General features: G+C 48.2%; 1 protein-coding gene across 1 annotated transcript; it reads left to right on the top strand.

Moving 5' to 3' along the window:
* Positions 1-602: 602 nt before the first annotated feature.
* LOC112125493 (interferon-inducible GTPase 5-like) lies at positions 603-1,841 on the top strand. The gene has a single exon (XM_024223893.2). The coding sequence runs from the start codon at positions 603-605 to the stop codon at positions 1,839-1,841; it is 1,239 nt and encodes a 412-aa protein (XP_024079661.1).
* Positions 1,842-13,308: the final 11,467 nt, after the last annotated feature.

The following is a 13,308-nucleotide window of genomic DNA, read 5'->3' as shown; positions in this document are numbered from 1 at the left end:
TAATGCCAATTTATAAAAAGGGAAATAAGGACAACCCGGGGAATTACAGACCAGTCAGCTTAACTTCAGTACTTGGAAGGATAATGTAGCAAATAATCAAGCAGTCAATTTGCAGACATCTGAAAATAACGAGATAATAATTCAGTCAGCAAAAACAAATTGTATCAAACCAAGCTAATAGCTGTCTTTGACATGGTAACAGTTTTCAAGTACATAAAAGGTTATTACAAGGCGGAGAGAGGTAAATTGTTCTTGAAGCAATGGGCTTAAATTGCAGCAAGGGCGGTTTAGGTTGGACATTGGGAAAAATTTCCTAACTGTCAGAGTGGTGAAGCACTGGAATAAATTGCCTAGGGAGGTGGTGGAATCTCCATCATTGGAGATTTTTAAGAGCAGGTTACACAAAGATCTGTCAGGGATGGTCTTGATGGTGCTGGTCCTGCCATGAGTGCAGGGGACTGGACTAGATGACCTCTTGTGGTCCCTTCCAGTTCTGTGATTCTATGACTCTAACTCTACTGACCGTGATTTAGTAAATAGCCCGAGGGGGGGGGGGGGAGAACCCCCTAACCCTCACTGGAATTTATGTTTCTTTTCCCAGGATGATGGATGATTCAAAAACTCACTGGGCAGATTTGATTTCAAAATGGGGCAGGAAACTGCCCGGTCTGTCTGAGGAGGAAATTAAAGAATTCCAGACCGCTGCCAAAGCCGGAAACCTCTCAAAAGCCATTTCTGTGGTAAAGAAGTCTGATGAGTTGCTGAGAAATACCAAGCTCAACATCGCCATCACAGGGAACTCAGGCTCTGGGAAGTCGTCTTTCATCAATGCCATAAGGAGCTTGAATGATGATGACAGTGGCGCAGCTGAGACTTGGGTGAAAGAAACAACAGACAAGCCAACTGCTTATCCCCATCACATGCACCCAAATGTCACTATGTGGGACCTTCCTGGGATCGGAACAATGAAGTGTCCAGCAGAAAAATACATAAAAGATATGAAATTTGATCGTTATGATTTCTTCATCATCATCTCAGCCGGGCGCTTCACAGAGGCTGATACCAAACTTGCCAAAGAAATCAAGAGGATGGGGAAGAAGTTTTACTTTGTCCGCAGCAAGGTAGATGTGGACTTGGATAATGAACAAAGAAAAAGAGATTTCAATGAGAAGAAAACTCTACACATAATCAGAAGTGACTGCATGGAGCAGCTGGAAGAAGCAGGCATCGTCTTCCCACAGGTTTTCCTGCTGTCGAGATGGCACTTTGACAAGTACGATTCTCCCCAACTGCAGGAGACTTTGGCGAATGAAATCGACACTCACAGGAGACACGTTCTCATCTGTGCCCTGCCCAGTACGTCTGAAAAAATCTTGAAAAAGAAACAGAAGGCCCTTCACGAACAGATCTGGAAACAAGCCCTGAAGTCGTGCGCTGTCGCTGCTGTTCCTCTCCCATTTCTCTCGGTTAAGTGCGATGTCGACATCTTGGTGGAGAACATGAGGGAGTATTGCCAGTGCTTTGGCCTGGATGATGATTCCCTCAAATCACTTGCTAGGCAGGTTGGGAAGTCTGTTGATGAGCTGAAGTCTGTGATAAAGTGCCCTCTGGTCAAAGATATAACAAGAGATGAGGCTTTGAAGCGGCTCAGAGAGGCTACAGGGGAAGGTATGATGACCGCTAAATATTTTATCAGTGTGGTACCACTGATTGGTTCTGGGATAGCGGCAAAGAGATCTTACAGTGTCACCTATGAAATGCTACATAGGTTTGTGGATGAAGTTGCAGAAGATGCTCAACGAGTCCTGAAAAAGGCTTTGGAGGGAGCAGAGTATAACTAATAACAGTGTCGCAAGGCAGAGCTTCTCCCCAGCTTCCCGGGATAAACTGCCACAGCCACGGTCTCGTTTCTTCAATTTTATAGTCCCAAACTTAAACAAAAACCATTCTCAGCTCACCCCTGCATTGCAGACTTTCATGGCTTCCCCTTCCAGGGGTCTCGGACAGTCCTGCTGCTCCTGCTTCCTGCAGCTTCCTGACTCTCTCTCAGCCAGTCCCCCCTCAGCGGTTCTCTCTACGGTCTGTCCACACTGCGCACTAAGCCTAGGCTCTGACTCAGGTTTGAGCCTTAGCCCCACCTACTTCCACAGCCAATCAGCCTGACCTGGGTCAGTGAGCACTCAGGAGCGGGTCCTAGGATGCTGCTGGGGGGGGTGGTCAGAGCCCGAGTCCCAATAAACTCAGGTCCAAGCTCTGTCGTTCTGCAGTGTGGATGCAGCTCATGCTGCAGACCCCAACCAGAAGCTCTGCGTAGTGCAGTGTGGACGTGTTAGCATCAATGGAAAAAAACCTTTTTGTTGACGTAGGAAAGGGCTACAGCTGCAGTACTGGAACACCCGGACGGTGGACATGGCCTACGGGTCTGTCTGCACTACGGAGACTGTATATCAGTGTAGCTACATCACTGTAGCTATGTCGGCATAGAAACCTAGATGCAGCCCAAGCCCAGGGAAAGGGTTTTTCCGTCGCTGTAGGACGCCACTTCCCTGAGTGATGGTTCCTTCCGTCGTCATAGCTGCGTCTACACTGGGGCTCAGTCGGCAGAGCCATGTTGATCAGGGTGTGCTAGATCTGGGACGAGTCTGCCAGTTTCTATCTCTGGGGGCTTGGCTACACTTGCAGATGTAGAGCGCTGGGCGTTAAACCAGCCTTCGGAGACAGCAGCAGGAAAAACACTGCCATGTGTTTACGCTGTCAGCTGCAAGCGCAGTGGTGTGGCCACATTAGCAGCTCTTGCAACACCACAGAGAGCAATGCATTGTGGTAGCTATCCCAGTGTGCAAGTAGCTGCAGCATGCTTTTCAAATGGGGGGGGGGGGGCGGGGAGTGTGGCAGGGAGTGTGTTGTGTGTATGTGGGGGGAGAGACAATGTGTTTTGGGGGGCAGAGAGTGTCAGCATGCTGTCTTGTAAGTTCAGACCCCCCCCCGCCGCTCTCTCTCTCTCACACACACACACACAAATGCCTGCCTCAGCAGGAGCAGCATTCCACAGTAATGGTTTGCTTTGCCCCAGAGCAGATAAGCATGTCGGCTGTCAGAAATGGAGCTTTGAAAGGGGATATCCGCATGCCTGCAGTTGAGTTCAAAACAATGACCAGAGTGGCCACTTGACTTCAGGGGATTATGGGACGTTTCTGGAGGCCAATCACAGCGCAGTAATGCAACATGTTGTCCACACTGACACCCGGGCGTTTCAGCCGGGGTGCAGCAATCTTTATGCGTCTCGTGGAGGTGGATTACCAGGAGCGCTCCAGCTGCAGAGTCCGGGGGCTCTATGTGCCTTGCCAGTGTGGACACCTCAGGAGTTAGGGCACCCAGGGCTGCTTTAATGTGTTCTAACTTGCAAGTGTAGCTAAGCTCTGGGGGCTTCTAAACCACTCCTGGGGCCAGAACTCTTGTTTGGCCACCTTCCTTGGGAGGTGGGACGCTGCTGGCCACCTGCCCTAGACTCCAGAACCAGTGTTGTGATCTCCAGAGCACCCCAAGCAGCTTGGCGGCAACCTCAGAATTACCATTTACCCAGCCTCTCCCCAGGGGTTGGCTAAAGTTTCTGTTCTCTGGCTGTGGTGCTGAAACTCAAGGCTGTTATTAACCCTGTAATGAAGTTGTACCCTGAGCAGGGTTTGGAAGCATCCGGCTGCTAAACCTGCATCAGAGGCTTAATAGTCAATGAGAATCTCACCTCTGCAATTGACAACCCTGAGCTGTGGTTTGAGCTACTGCTGATGCGTTTAATCCCTGATTTGCTTGAGTGATGCTGAGTTTAGATTTGACTGGGTGTCTGGGAACCACCGACCCCGCTCAGACTGAGCTGAGGTGCTGGGTTTGTAATCACAGGGTGTTTCGGGCTCTCATGAGAATTAGTTTGTGTGATGCTACGTATCAACCTGTCGCTGTGTACAGGGAGACTTTGGCAAACCAGTAAAGTGCCTAAAACCACTATGGCTTATTGTTAAAAGCAACCTAGTCAGCAAGCTGTAAATTGGCCATTCAGCAGTCTCAGCTTGACCAAGGCAGGAGTGGAGGGGGTTTTGGGGTGTCACAGAAAGGGCAGCTTGACCCCGCATCCTTCCTGATAAGAATTGTGTTGAAGTTGCTGATACATGCATTTTAAAAGAGCAGGAATGTCTATTGGGGTCTCAGGGCTGCAGGCTCTGGAAAGACCCATACCTGGTTAATCAATAATCAGAAGGAACCTCTTGCTTGAAACTGCTTACTTAACATGGTTTCTTTAAGGGACATGTCATTCTATTACTAATGTATAAATAAGGGGACTCCTTTGGGGGACTCTTCAGGACTGGTCTCTCCCTCTGGATGCATCTTGTGTTCCCCACCGGCAGACAGGCTGCCACTGTGCCACTCGAGAGCCACTCTCAGCTTCGGTAATGATCGAGGGTTGGGAGTGTTTTACTAACCTGTTGCGGACGTGTGTAAGTGCTTGAGACTAGTAAAGTTTAGCTTTAAGTGAAAGCACTCTTGTGTTGTCCTGTTTATGCCAGCTATCTATCGGTTTGATGGCCATGTCTCCCCTGATTTATTTCCTGACACCTCCTCGCACAGAGTAAAGTTACCAAGAGCTTTGGGTTGAAAGAACCCCGGGTAACAGCTGTTGATTTACTCAATGTTCACTACTTGGTAACCAATGTGGATTCAATCTCACCGCTCCATGTACTCCTTGCTTGTGATCTGATCATCATTCCAAACCTTGTAGAAGTGCATTTATCCTTCAATAAACTGATGTAGAATTTAATCTGACACTTTGTGCATCTGAGCTTTATTGCTCTTAGGAAAACAGGAATTAAGGGGCATAAACTGGATCCGTGCTTGGACTCCAGCCCGGCAGGTTGGATATTTGGACTGGATATTTATATCTCGGGAAGGGGGTCGGATGATTGGTTGGATTTCATGAACAGCCAGAGTTGTCATAATGAATCATAATGAAAAATGTTGGTGGGGACACTAAACTTCCAGCTTCAGGGCTTAAGCTGATCTCTAACTACTAGAGACCAAGGCAGGGATGGGTTGAGGGGGACAGGTTGTCCCACATCTGCTACTGTGGGGTTCTTACCCTTCCTCTGGATCATCTGGTCCTGACCATGGTCAGAGACAGGAGACTGTACTCAATGGACCTTGGGTCTGATCCAATCTGGCAATTTCTACATTCAGTGATGAATTTGGATATCCCTGTATTTTATTCATTTATTTGATTCAAAGTGACACAAGAAGCCCCCTCTTCCTGCCTCGGAGCTACCAAATGAAACACAATCCAAATATAAATGCAACAGCATTACCAGCTCTCATGTGTACATCACATGTCTCACAATAGCTGGTGGTTTCCTTAAAACTCAGCTCCAGGAGTCAGGTGATGATGTGAGAATCTCAGGGGAAATTTTTTTCCGAAGTTAATATGAAGACAAGCTGGAAAACATGATCCCTAATGGCTAAGGCTCCCCCCCCCCAATCTTCTCTCTTCCTCTTCCCTGTGTGCCCACTTGCCCTGGAGGAACCCTTCTGGGAGAGAGAAGGGAGTTCAGTCTTTACGGCCTAGTCCGGCCTTGCGCCTCTGTTGATCACATTCCCCTCCTGGAGTTGGGGATAGAACCCAGGAGTCCTGACTCCCAGCCCCCGTCCCACTCTAACCATGGAGACCAGGCCCAGGAGGACTCTAACCACTGAGAGATCCCCACCAAGCAGCACGGCAACCACAGAGACCCTGCCACAGAAGGACTGTAACCATGGAGACACCCACCATCATCACCACAGCAGGGCATTTGCACAGCACCCCCAGCTTTCCAAGCCTGCAGCCTTTCCACGCACAGGCTGCAAACGCAGGCAGCTCCCTGAGCCCCCCACTGCCTTCCTGGTGCCGATCCCACCCTCACTGGGTGCTTCCTCCCGGCCACAAAACCCAGGATCGGTCATTAGGCATCAGGTCATTAGGCGTCTGGCCCAGCTGCTCACACGATTCCTATAGCATTGGAAATGACTGTACATCAGACTACCAAGTGAATGACTAGAGACCGATCTATTTCTATATTAAGACAATGTTTATGTATCCCTAAAACTAAGGAGCCATGATTCATAGTTACATCAAAGTGCTCGATTCTGTTTAGTGGTAGCTGGTAAACATGTCAAATAATTAAAACAAAAAATGAAGGGCAATGAACTAATGAACACAAACAGTGTCTGTGATTTCAAGTACATTCTAATTTAACTATCACTAGTAATCGGTAAATTCAAAAGTCAGAGCTGTACTTACGAAGCCCTCGCCCCCTCCCAAATGCAGAAGTCAAACCCCGCCTATGCCCAGGAGCAGCGTGTGCTGATGCGTTACGTGTGCACTGGGCAGGACCGGCGGTCTGGAGGAAGTTTAGATCCTCAGCTTTGTCCCTGAAAGTGCACCAAATAAAATAATCAGATCCTCATATTCATCACTGGAACGTAGGGATTGCCAGACGGGGTCAGAGCCGAGGTCCGTCTACGTCTGTATCCTGTCTCTGACAGTGGCCAGCACCGGAGATCCAGAGAAAGGTGCAGCAGCAGTTGTGGGAGAACCTCCCACCTCCCACCATATTATATCTCATTCCCCCTCTCTCATTAAGATCAGTTTAAGTCCTGACCTGTTTGACAACTGCTGTTTGGGCAGGGCTGTGTTTGGAACATGTGTTAACAGCACCATCCAGTGGAATTTTATACCTTTGCATGCAATGTTGCCACACACATTTTACCAGGATAATAATGACTAGCAGGTTATGAGTTCTCAAATGATACCTCACAATTCTCGCTTTAATCAAAGATCATTACAGCAGTGTACACAAGGTACATTCTGTCCCAGCATACCAGGATCGCATTAGCTCTGTTGGCCACAGAGTCACACTGGGACCTCGTGTTCAACTGATTATCCACAATCAGAGGCGTAGCGAGCGCCCTCCGTACCCTCCGACCGGAGGGGGCCCCGCAAGGAAGGGGGCCCCTAAAAGTGGGAAAATAAATACCGCATTCCAGTTTCTGCATTGTAAGGGGCCCCGCCCGGACATATGTTCGGAGGGGGCCACCGTTCGGAGGGGGCCACGTTCTTTGTTGCTACGGCCCTGTCCACAATGACCCGCAAACCTTTGTTCCTAGCTGCACACATTGACATTGAGCCATATTGAAACACATATTGTCTGCTTGTGCCCAGCTTGTCATGTGATCCAGATCACTCTGTGTCAGTGACCCATCCTCTTTATTTACCACTGCCCCCATCTGTGTGCCATCTGCAAATTTTATAGTGAGGATTTCATGCTTTCTTCACTGGTAAAAATGGTTTATAGTGTTGGTCCAAGAACCGATCCCAGTGGGGAACCTCGCTAGAAACACACCTGCTTAAAGATGATTCATAGGCAGAGTTGTAGAACAAGCTGGATGAACAAGCATCTCAGAAACAACAAGGAGTCTGGTGGCACCTTAAAGACTAACAGATTTATTTGGGCATAAGCTTTCGTGGGTAAAAACCTCACTGCTTCAGATGCATAAAGCTTAATGAACGGACATGGATTTCAGCGAATTGTTTCAGTCACACCCCAAGCCACCCTACAAATGCCAAAGAAGTTTCAATGTTTCCTTTAGATCTTTTTCTGAGCCATCAGCAAACAGAGCAAACAATTATCCGCACAACGCCAGTCAGCATGAGAGACTGGGGGGGTGGAAGGGTGCGCCCCTGCTCCCTAACCATTGTCAGGCTGTTTGTAGGCATGATGGCAAAGGAGATTGTGAAGGTAGGAGTGAAGGGGGATAATTTGCAGGTGTGCACAAAACACAGTTTCTCTGGACACAGTATAAATACACAACAGTGGGCAGTTTCCTAGTTCAGAAATCGGCCACGCTGTCTTATGTTACATGTATGTTATGTAACTGTGTCTATACCATACAGTGGACGGATTCCAGTAATTTCCAGCATCTGTCCGGTAATTTCTGGTTGGATGCTGACATCTCAGGCACTGCCTCTTTTGGCATAGTAGACAAAACTGATAATCTGCACCACCGAACCGTTTCTGTTTTGCTGGTGATGGCAAACCAGTTTGAAGATCTCCCTCCATTGACTGTGATCTGTAACATTACAGACATTCAGCAGGTCTCATGTTCCGAGTGTTAAATGCTAACACCGCACTGCCAGCCAAGGGCCACAATTTAAATGTGTGAGGGCTGCATGTTTGACTTGCCTGTGTTAAAGTATAATTAAATCAACATTGATTTTTAAACATTTCCTCGAATATCCAGGCTTTTTATACCACCTCACATGACCTCAGAAGCAAATTAGGGAAATACAGCCCAGAGGAACCTATTATAAGGTGGATTTACAACTGGTTTGAATACTGTTCTCAGAGATTAGTTATCAATTGTTCACTGTCAAGCTGGAAGATCATATCAAGTGGGGTCCCATAGGGATCTGTTTTGGATCTGGGTCTATTCAATATCTTCATCAATGATTTAGATAATGGCATAGAGACCATACTTATAAAGTTTGTGAACAATACCAAGCTGGGAAGGGTTGCAAATGCTTTGGAGGATAGGATGAAAATTCAAAATGATCTGGACAAACTGGAGAAATGGTCGGAAATAAACAGGATGAAATTCAATAAGGACAAATGCAAAGTACCACTCTTAGCAAAGAATAATCAATTGCGCATATTCAAAATAGGAAATAACTGCCTAGGAAGAAGCACTGCAGAAGAGGGTCTGGGGTTATAGCAAATCACAAACTAAATATGGGTCAACAATGTCATACTCTTGCAAAAAAAAAAAGCATTAGCAAGAGTGTTGTGTGATTTTTCCACTCTACTCAGAACTGATAAGGCTTCAGCTGGAGGACTGTATCCAGTTCTTGGCACCACACTTTGGGAAAGATGTGGACAAATTGGAGAAAATCTAGAGGAGAGCAACTCAAAATATTAATGGCCTGTGAGGAAAGAATGAAAAAAACTGGGTTTGTTTAGTCTGGAGAAGCGAAGATTGAGGGGGGACCTGATAAGTCTTCAAGTACATAAAAGGCTGTTATAAATACCAGGGTGAGAAATTGTTCTACTGAGCCACCGAGGACAGGACAAGAAGCAATGGCTTAAATTGGAGCAAGGGAAATTTAGACATTAGGAAAAGCTTCCTAACTGTTAGGATAGTTAAGCACTGGAATAAATTGCCTAGGGAGGTTATGGAATCTCCGTCATTGGAGGTTTTTAAGAGCAGGTTAGACAAACACCTGTTAGGGACGGTCTAGATCAGGGGTGGCCAACCTGAGCCTGAGAAGGAGCCAGAATTTACCAATGTACATTGCCAAAGAGCCACAGTAATACGTCAGCAGCCCCCCATCAGTTCCCCCCACTGCTCCCAGCACCTCTCACTCAACGGCAGCCCCACCAATCAGTACCTCCCCCTCCTTCCCTCCCTCCACACACCTCCTGATCAGCTGTTTTGTGGCATGCAGGAGGCTTTGGGGGGGAATGGGGAGGAACGAGAGCACGGCAGGCTCAGGGGAGGGGGCAGGAAGGGGTGGAGTGGGGGCAGGGCCTGCAGCAGAGCCAGGGGTTGAGCAGTGAGCAACCCCTGGCACATTGGAAAGTTGGCACCTGTAGCTCCAACCCCGGAGTTGGTGCCTATACAAGGAGCCGCATATTAACTTCTGAAGAGCCACATGTGGCTCCGGAGCCACAGGTTGGTCACCTCTGGTCTAGATCACGGGTTCTCAAATTGGGGGGGGAGGTTGTGACCCGTCGGGGGGGGTCACAAGCTGCACAGCTCTGAAGGCAGCGCTGCCACCAGCAGCAGCGCAGAAATAAGGGTGGCAATGGAGCGCTATGTCTGCTGTGAAAAGTGACACTGGCAATGCTTCTTCACAACCCCAGTATTAAACAGTAACGACTGGGAAAAAAACAATAATTCTATAAAAATGTGTTTTAGTCTTAACTTAAAAGTGGTGAGAAAAGGTAAATTCATTTTAAACAATAGGGTTCTACATTTAGCATTTAAAATAATGTTAAATATAAAAAAATGTGTTTTTAATTTATAAGGGGGGGGGTCATACTCAGAGGCTGGCTTTGTGAAAGGGGTTGCCAATACAAAAAGTTTGAGAACCACTGGTCTGAAGGAAGGACAGAGTCGCTGGAGCAGGGGGGCTGAGCTGTCGCTGTGAGGTGAGGAGAGGGTTGGACGTACCGTGAGAGATCCAGCACCGAGCTCGGTAGCCTGCGGCAGTAGCCGTGCACGGGGCCTTCTTGCCGCGGGGATTGTCAGCGGTCTGGTGGCGTAGGGACCGGGGTCTCCAGGGCTCACTGAGGGATAAGTGACAGCAACATCTCAACTCCTCAGGGCAGGGCTAAAAGGGTGGAAACTATGTGTAAGTCTGGGGTTAGTTGAGTGGAATAGGCTGATATTAAAGGGCTGTTATGAAGAGGACCGGGATCAGTTGTTCCCCATGGCCACTGAAGGCAGGACAAGACACAATGGGTTTCATCTGCGGGAAAGGAGATATAAGGTTCATATTAGGAAAAACTTTTGTAACTTACTGACTAAGGACAGGTTTCAGAGCGCTAGCCGTGTTAGTCTGTATCAGCAAAAAGAACAAGAAGTACTTCCTCGTTCTTTTGACTAAGGACAGTTCAGCTCTGGAATCTGCTTCTAAAGGAGGTTGTGGGATCCTCATCACTGGAGGTTTTTAAGACCAGGTTGGACAAACCCCTCTCAGGGCTGGTCTAGATTTAGTTGGTCCTGACTCAGCGCGGGGGCTGGACTGGACGACCTCGCGAGGTCCCTTCCAGCCGGACATTGCTGTGGTTCTGTGCCAGTCTCAGCAGGGTGCCTGTGCCCCGCATGGAGCTGCCTGCCCCAGTGCCCAGCCCCGCCCCAGGGCATTGTGGCCAGTCCTGTCCAGCAGCAGTTCAGGAAGCCTGTCCCAGCAGAGACCTGGTTCATCCTGGCTGGGACTCTGGTGCTGCCATTTTCCATGTAGCAGCCAGTCCCCCCCAAAGCACCTTGGCCCCATACCGCAGACATAGCACTGCCCACTCTTCTGTGCCAGGGCAGGGCTTGGCCAGATGGCATTTGTGGGCTGCTGAACTTAGACATGCACATGCTGTCCCCACTGCACCTTGTACCCCCTCTGTGGTGTGCTCCAGGATGCCCTCTTAGGTCTCAGGCCTGCAGCCGACACCTCTCTCTGGGCAGGGACCAAGGCCATCCTTTGCCAGTGACTAGGCAGCTTTCCCAGAGCAAGGCACTGTTATTTTGGGATAAAAGCCTTATAGAGAACACACATTAAATAAACAATACAAGGTCTAAACACACCAGGAGTTTCTACTTTCCACCTGGGGGTTGGTACATCAAAGTCCTTCCAATATGCAGGAGAATTTGTTCTGCCTTGGTCAAAGGACCACATCCATTTGTTGGAGCAAGGCGCCTCTGTCAGTTTAAACTCAGCCTTTTATACCAAGCAAAAAGCCCTCTTGGGACTCTCAGACCCAATCTGAACCAGTTTATGCAATTCTTCCCGGGGGTGGTATTCTCTGGAGCTGTTTGCCTGTCCCTTCCTGGCTGGTTCCTCTGCACATAACTTTTAGTAGAGTGATACAGGATCACAGAGATTCAGATAACAATCATAAACTTAAGACATATTCCCGCTTTGGAGATTCCTTTGGTGTCCTACTCCCATTTGGGACCCTAAAAGGCTAGTCGTGCCCACCCTGTGTTACTTCTATGCATAGAAACATCCCCCCTCTTTCTATTCCACTGAGCACAGAGAAGGGAAATCTGCTTTAATCTCACTGCCCCACTGCAGAGATGGCTGCATTGCAGTGCTGGGCAAACAATCTCGGTACAGCGTTCCTGGTGGCTGTTATCTGGGAGACATGATTTCATGAGAACATAAGAACGGCCATACTGAGTCAGACCAAAGGTCCATCAAGCCCAGTATCCTGTCCTCTGACAGTGGCCAATGGCAGGTGCCCCAAAGGACTGACAACACTCTAGACTTGTGGGGAAAGTCCTGCTTATTCTCCTCCCTGGACTTGACCAGCGGCTACTGGCAAGTAGAAATGGAGGTGCACTCCAATGAAGATGGCATTCAACACCGTGAGAACATAAGAATGGCCATATGGGTTGAGACCAAAAGTGAGGTGGCAAAATTTGCAGAGGATACAAAACTACTCAAGATAGTTAAGTTCCAGGCAGACTGTGAAGAGCTACAAAAGAATGTAGCTTTTTACCCCTTTTTCCAGATCATTTATGAATATGTTAAATAGGAGTGGGCCCAGTGCTGTCTTGGGATGCATTAGGCGAGGTATTTCTAGTAGGGATAAGGAGGTGCTGCTTCCGTTATACAAGGCGCTGGTGAGACCTCATTTGGAGTACTGTGTGCAGTTCTGGTCTCCTATGTTTAAAAAGGATGAACTCAAACTGGAACGGGTACAGAGAAGGGCCACTAGGATGATCCGAGGAATGGAAAACCTGTCGTATGAAAGGAGACTCGAGGAGCTCGGTTTGTTTACCCTAACCAAAAGAAGGCTGAGGGGGGATATGATTGCTCTCTTTAAAAATATCAGAGGGATAAATACCAGGGAGGGAGAGGAATTATTTCAGCTCAGTACTAATGTGGACACGAGAACAAATGGATATAAACTGGCCGTCGGGAAGTTTAGGCTTGAAATCAGACGACGGTTTCTAACCGTCAGAGGGGTGAAGTTCTGGAACAGCCTTCCGAGGGAAACAGTGGGGGGCGAAAGACCTCTCTGGCTTTAAGATTAAGCTTGATAAGTTTATGAAGGGGATGGTGTGATGAGATAACGTGATTTTAGTCAATAGGTCAATAACGTGCCATCGCAGGTAATTAGTATCAATGGTCAATGCGGGTCTGGCTGGAGAATCTTGCCCACATGCTCGGGGTTCTGCTGATCACCATATTTGGGGTCGGGAAGGAATTTTCCTCCAGGGTAGATTGGCAGAGTCCCTGGAGGTTTTTCGCCTTCCTCCGCAGCATGGGGCACGGGTCGCTTGCTGGAGGATTCTCTGCGACTTGAAGTCCTTAAATCATGATTTGGGGACTTCAACAGCTGAGTCAAGGGAGAGAATTATTCCAGGAGTGGGTGGGTCAGCTTTTGTGGCCTGCATCATGCGGGAGGTCAGACTAGATGATCATAATGGTCCCTTCTGACCTTAAAGTCTATGAGTCTATGAGTCAGTACAGATCTCTGGGGGACACCACTGTTTACCTGTCTTCCTTCT

Source organism: Terrapene carolina, unplaced genomic scaffold (genome assembly GCF_002925995.2).
Source record: "Terrapene carolina triunguis isolate 2854851 unplaced genomic scaffold, T_m_triunguis-2.0 Scaffold771, whole genome shotgun sequence".
Classification (NCBI taxonomy): domain Eukaryota; kingdom Metazoa; phylum Chordata; order Testudines; family Emydidae; genus Terrapene; species Terrapene triunguis.
This window is presented reverse-complemented; position numbering and strand designations above follow the sequence as displayed.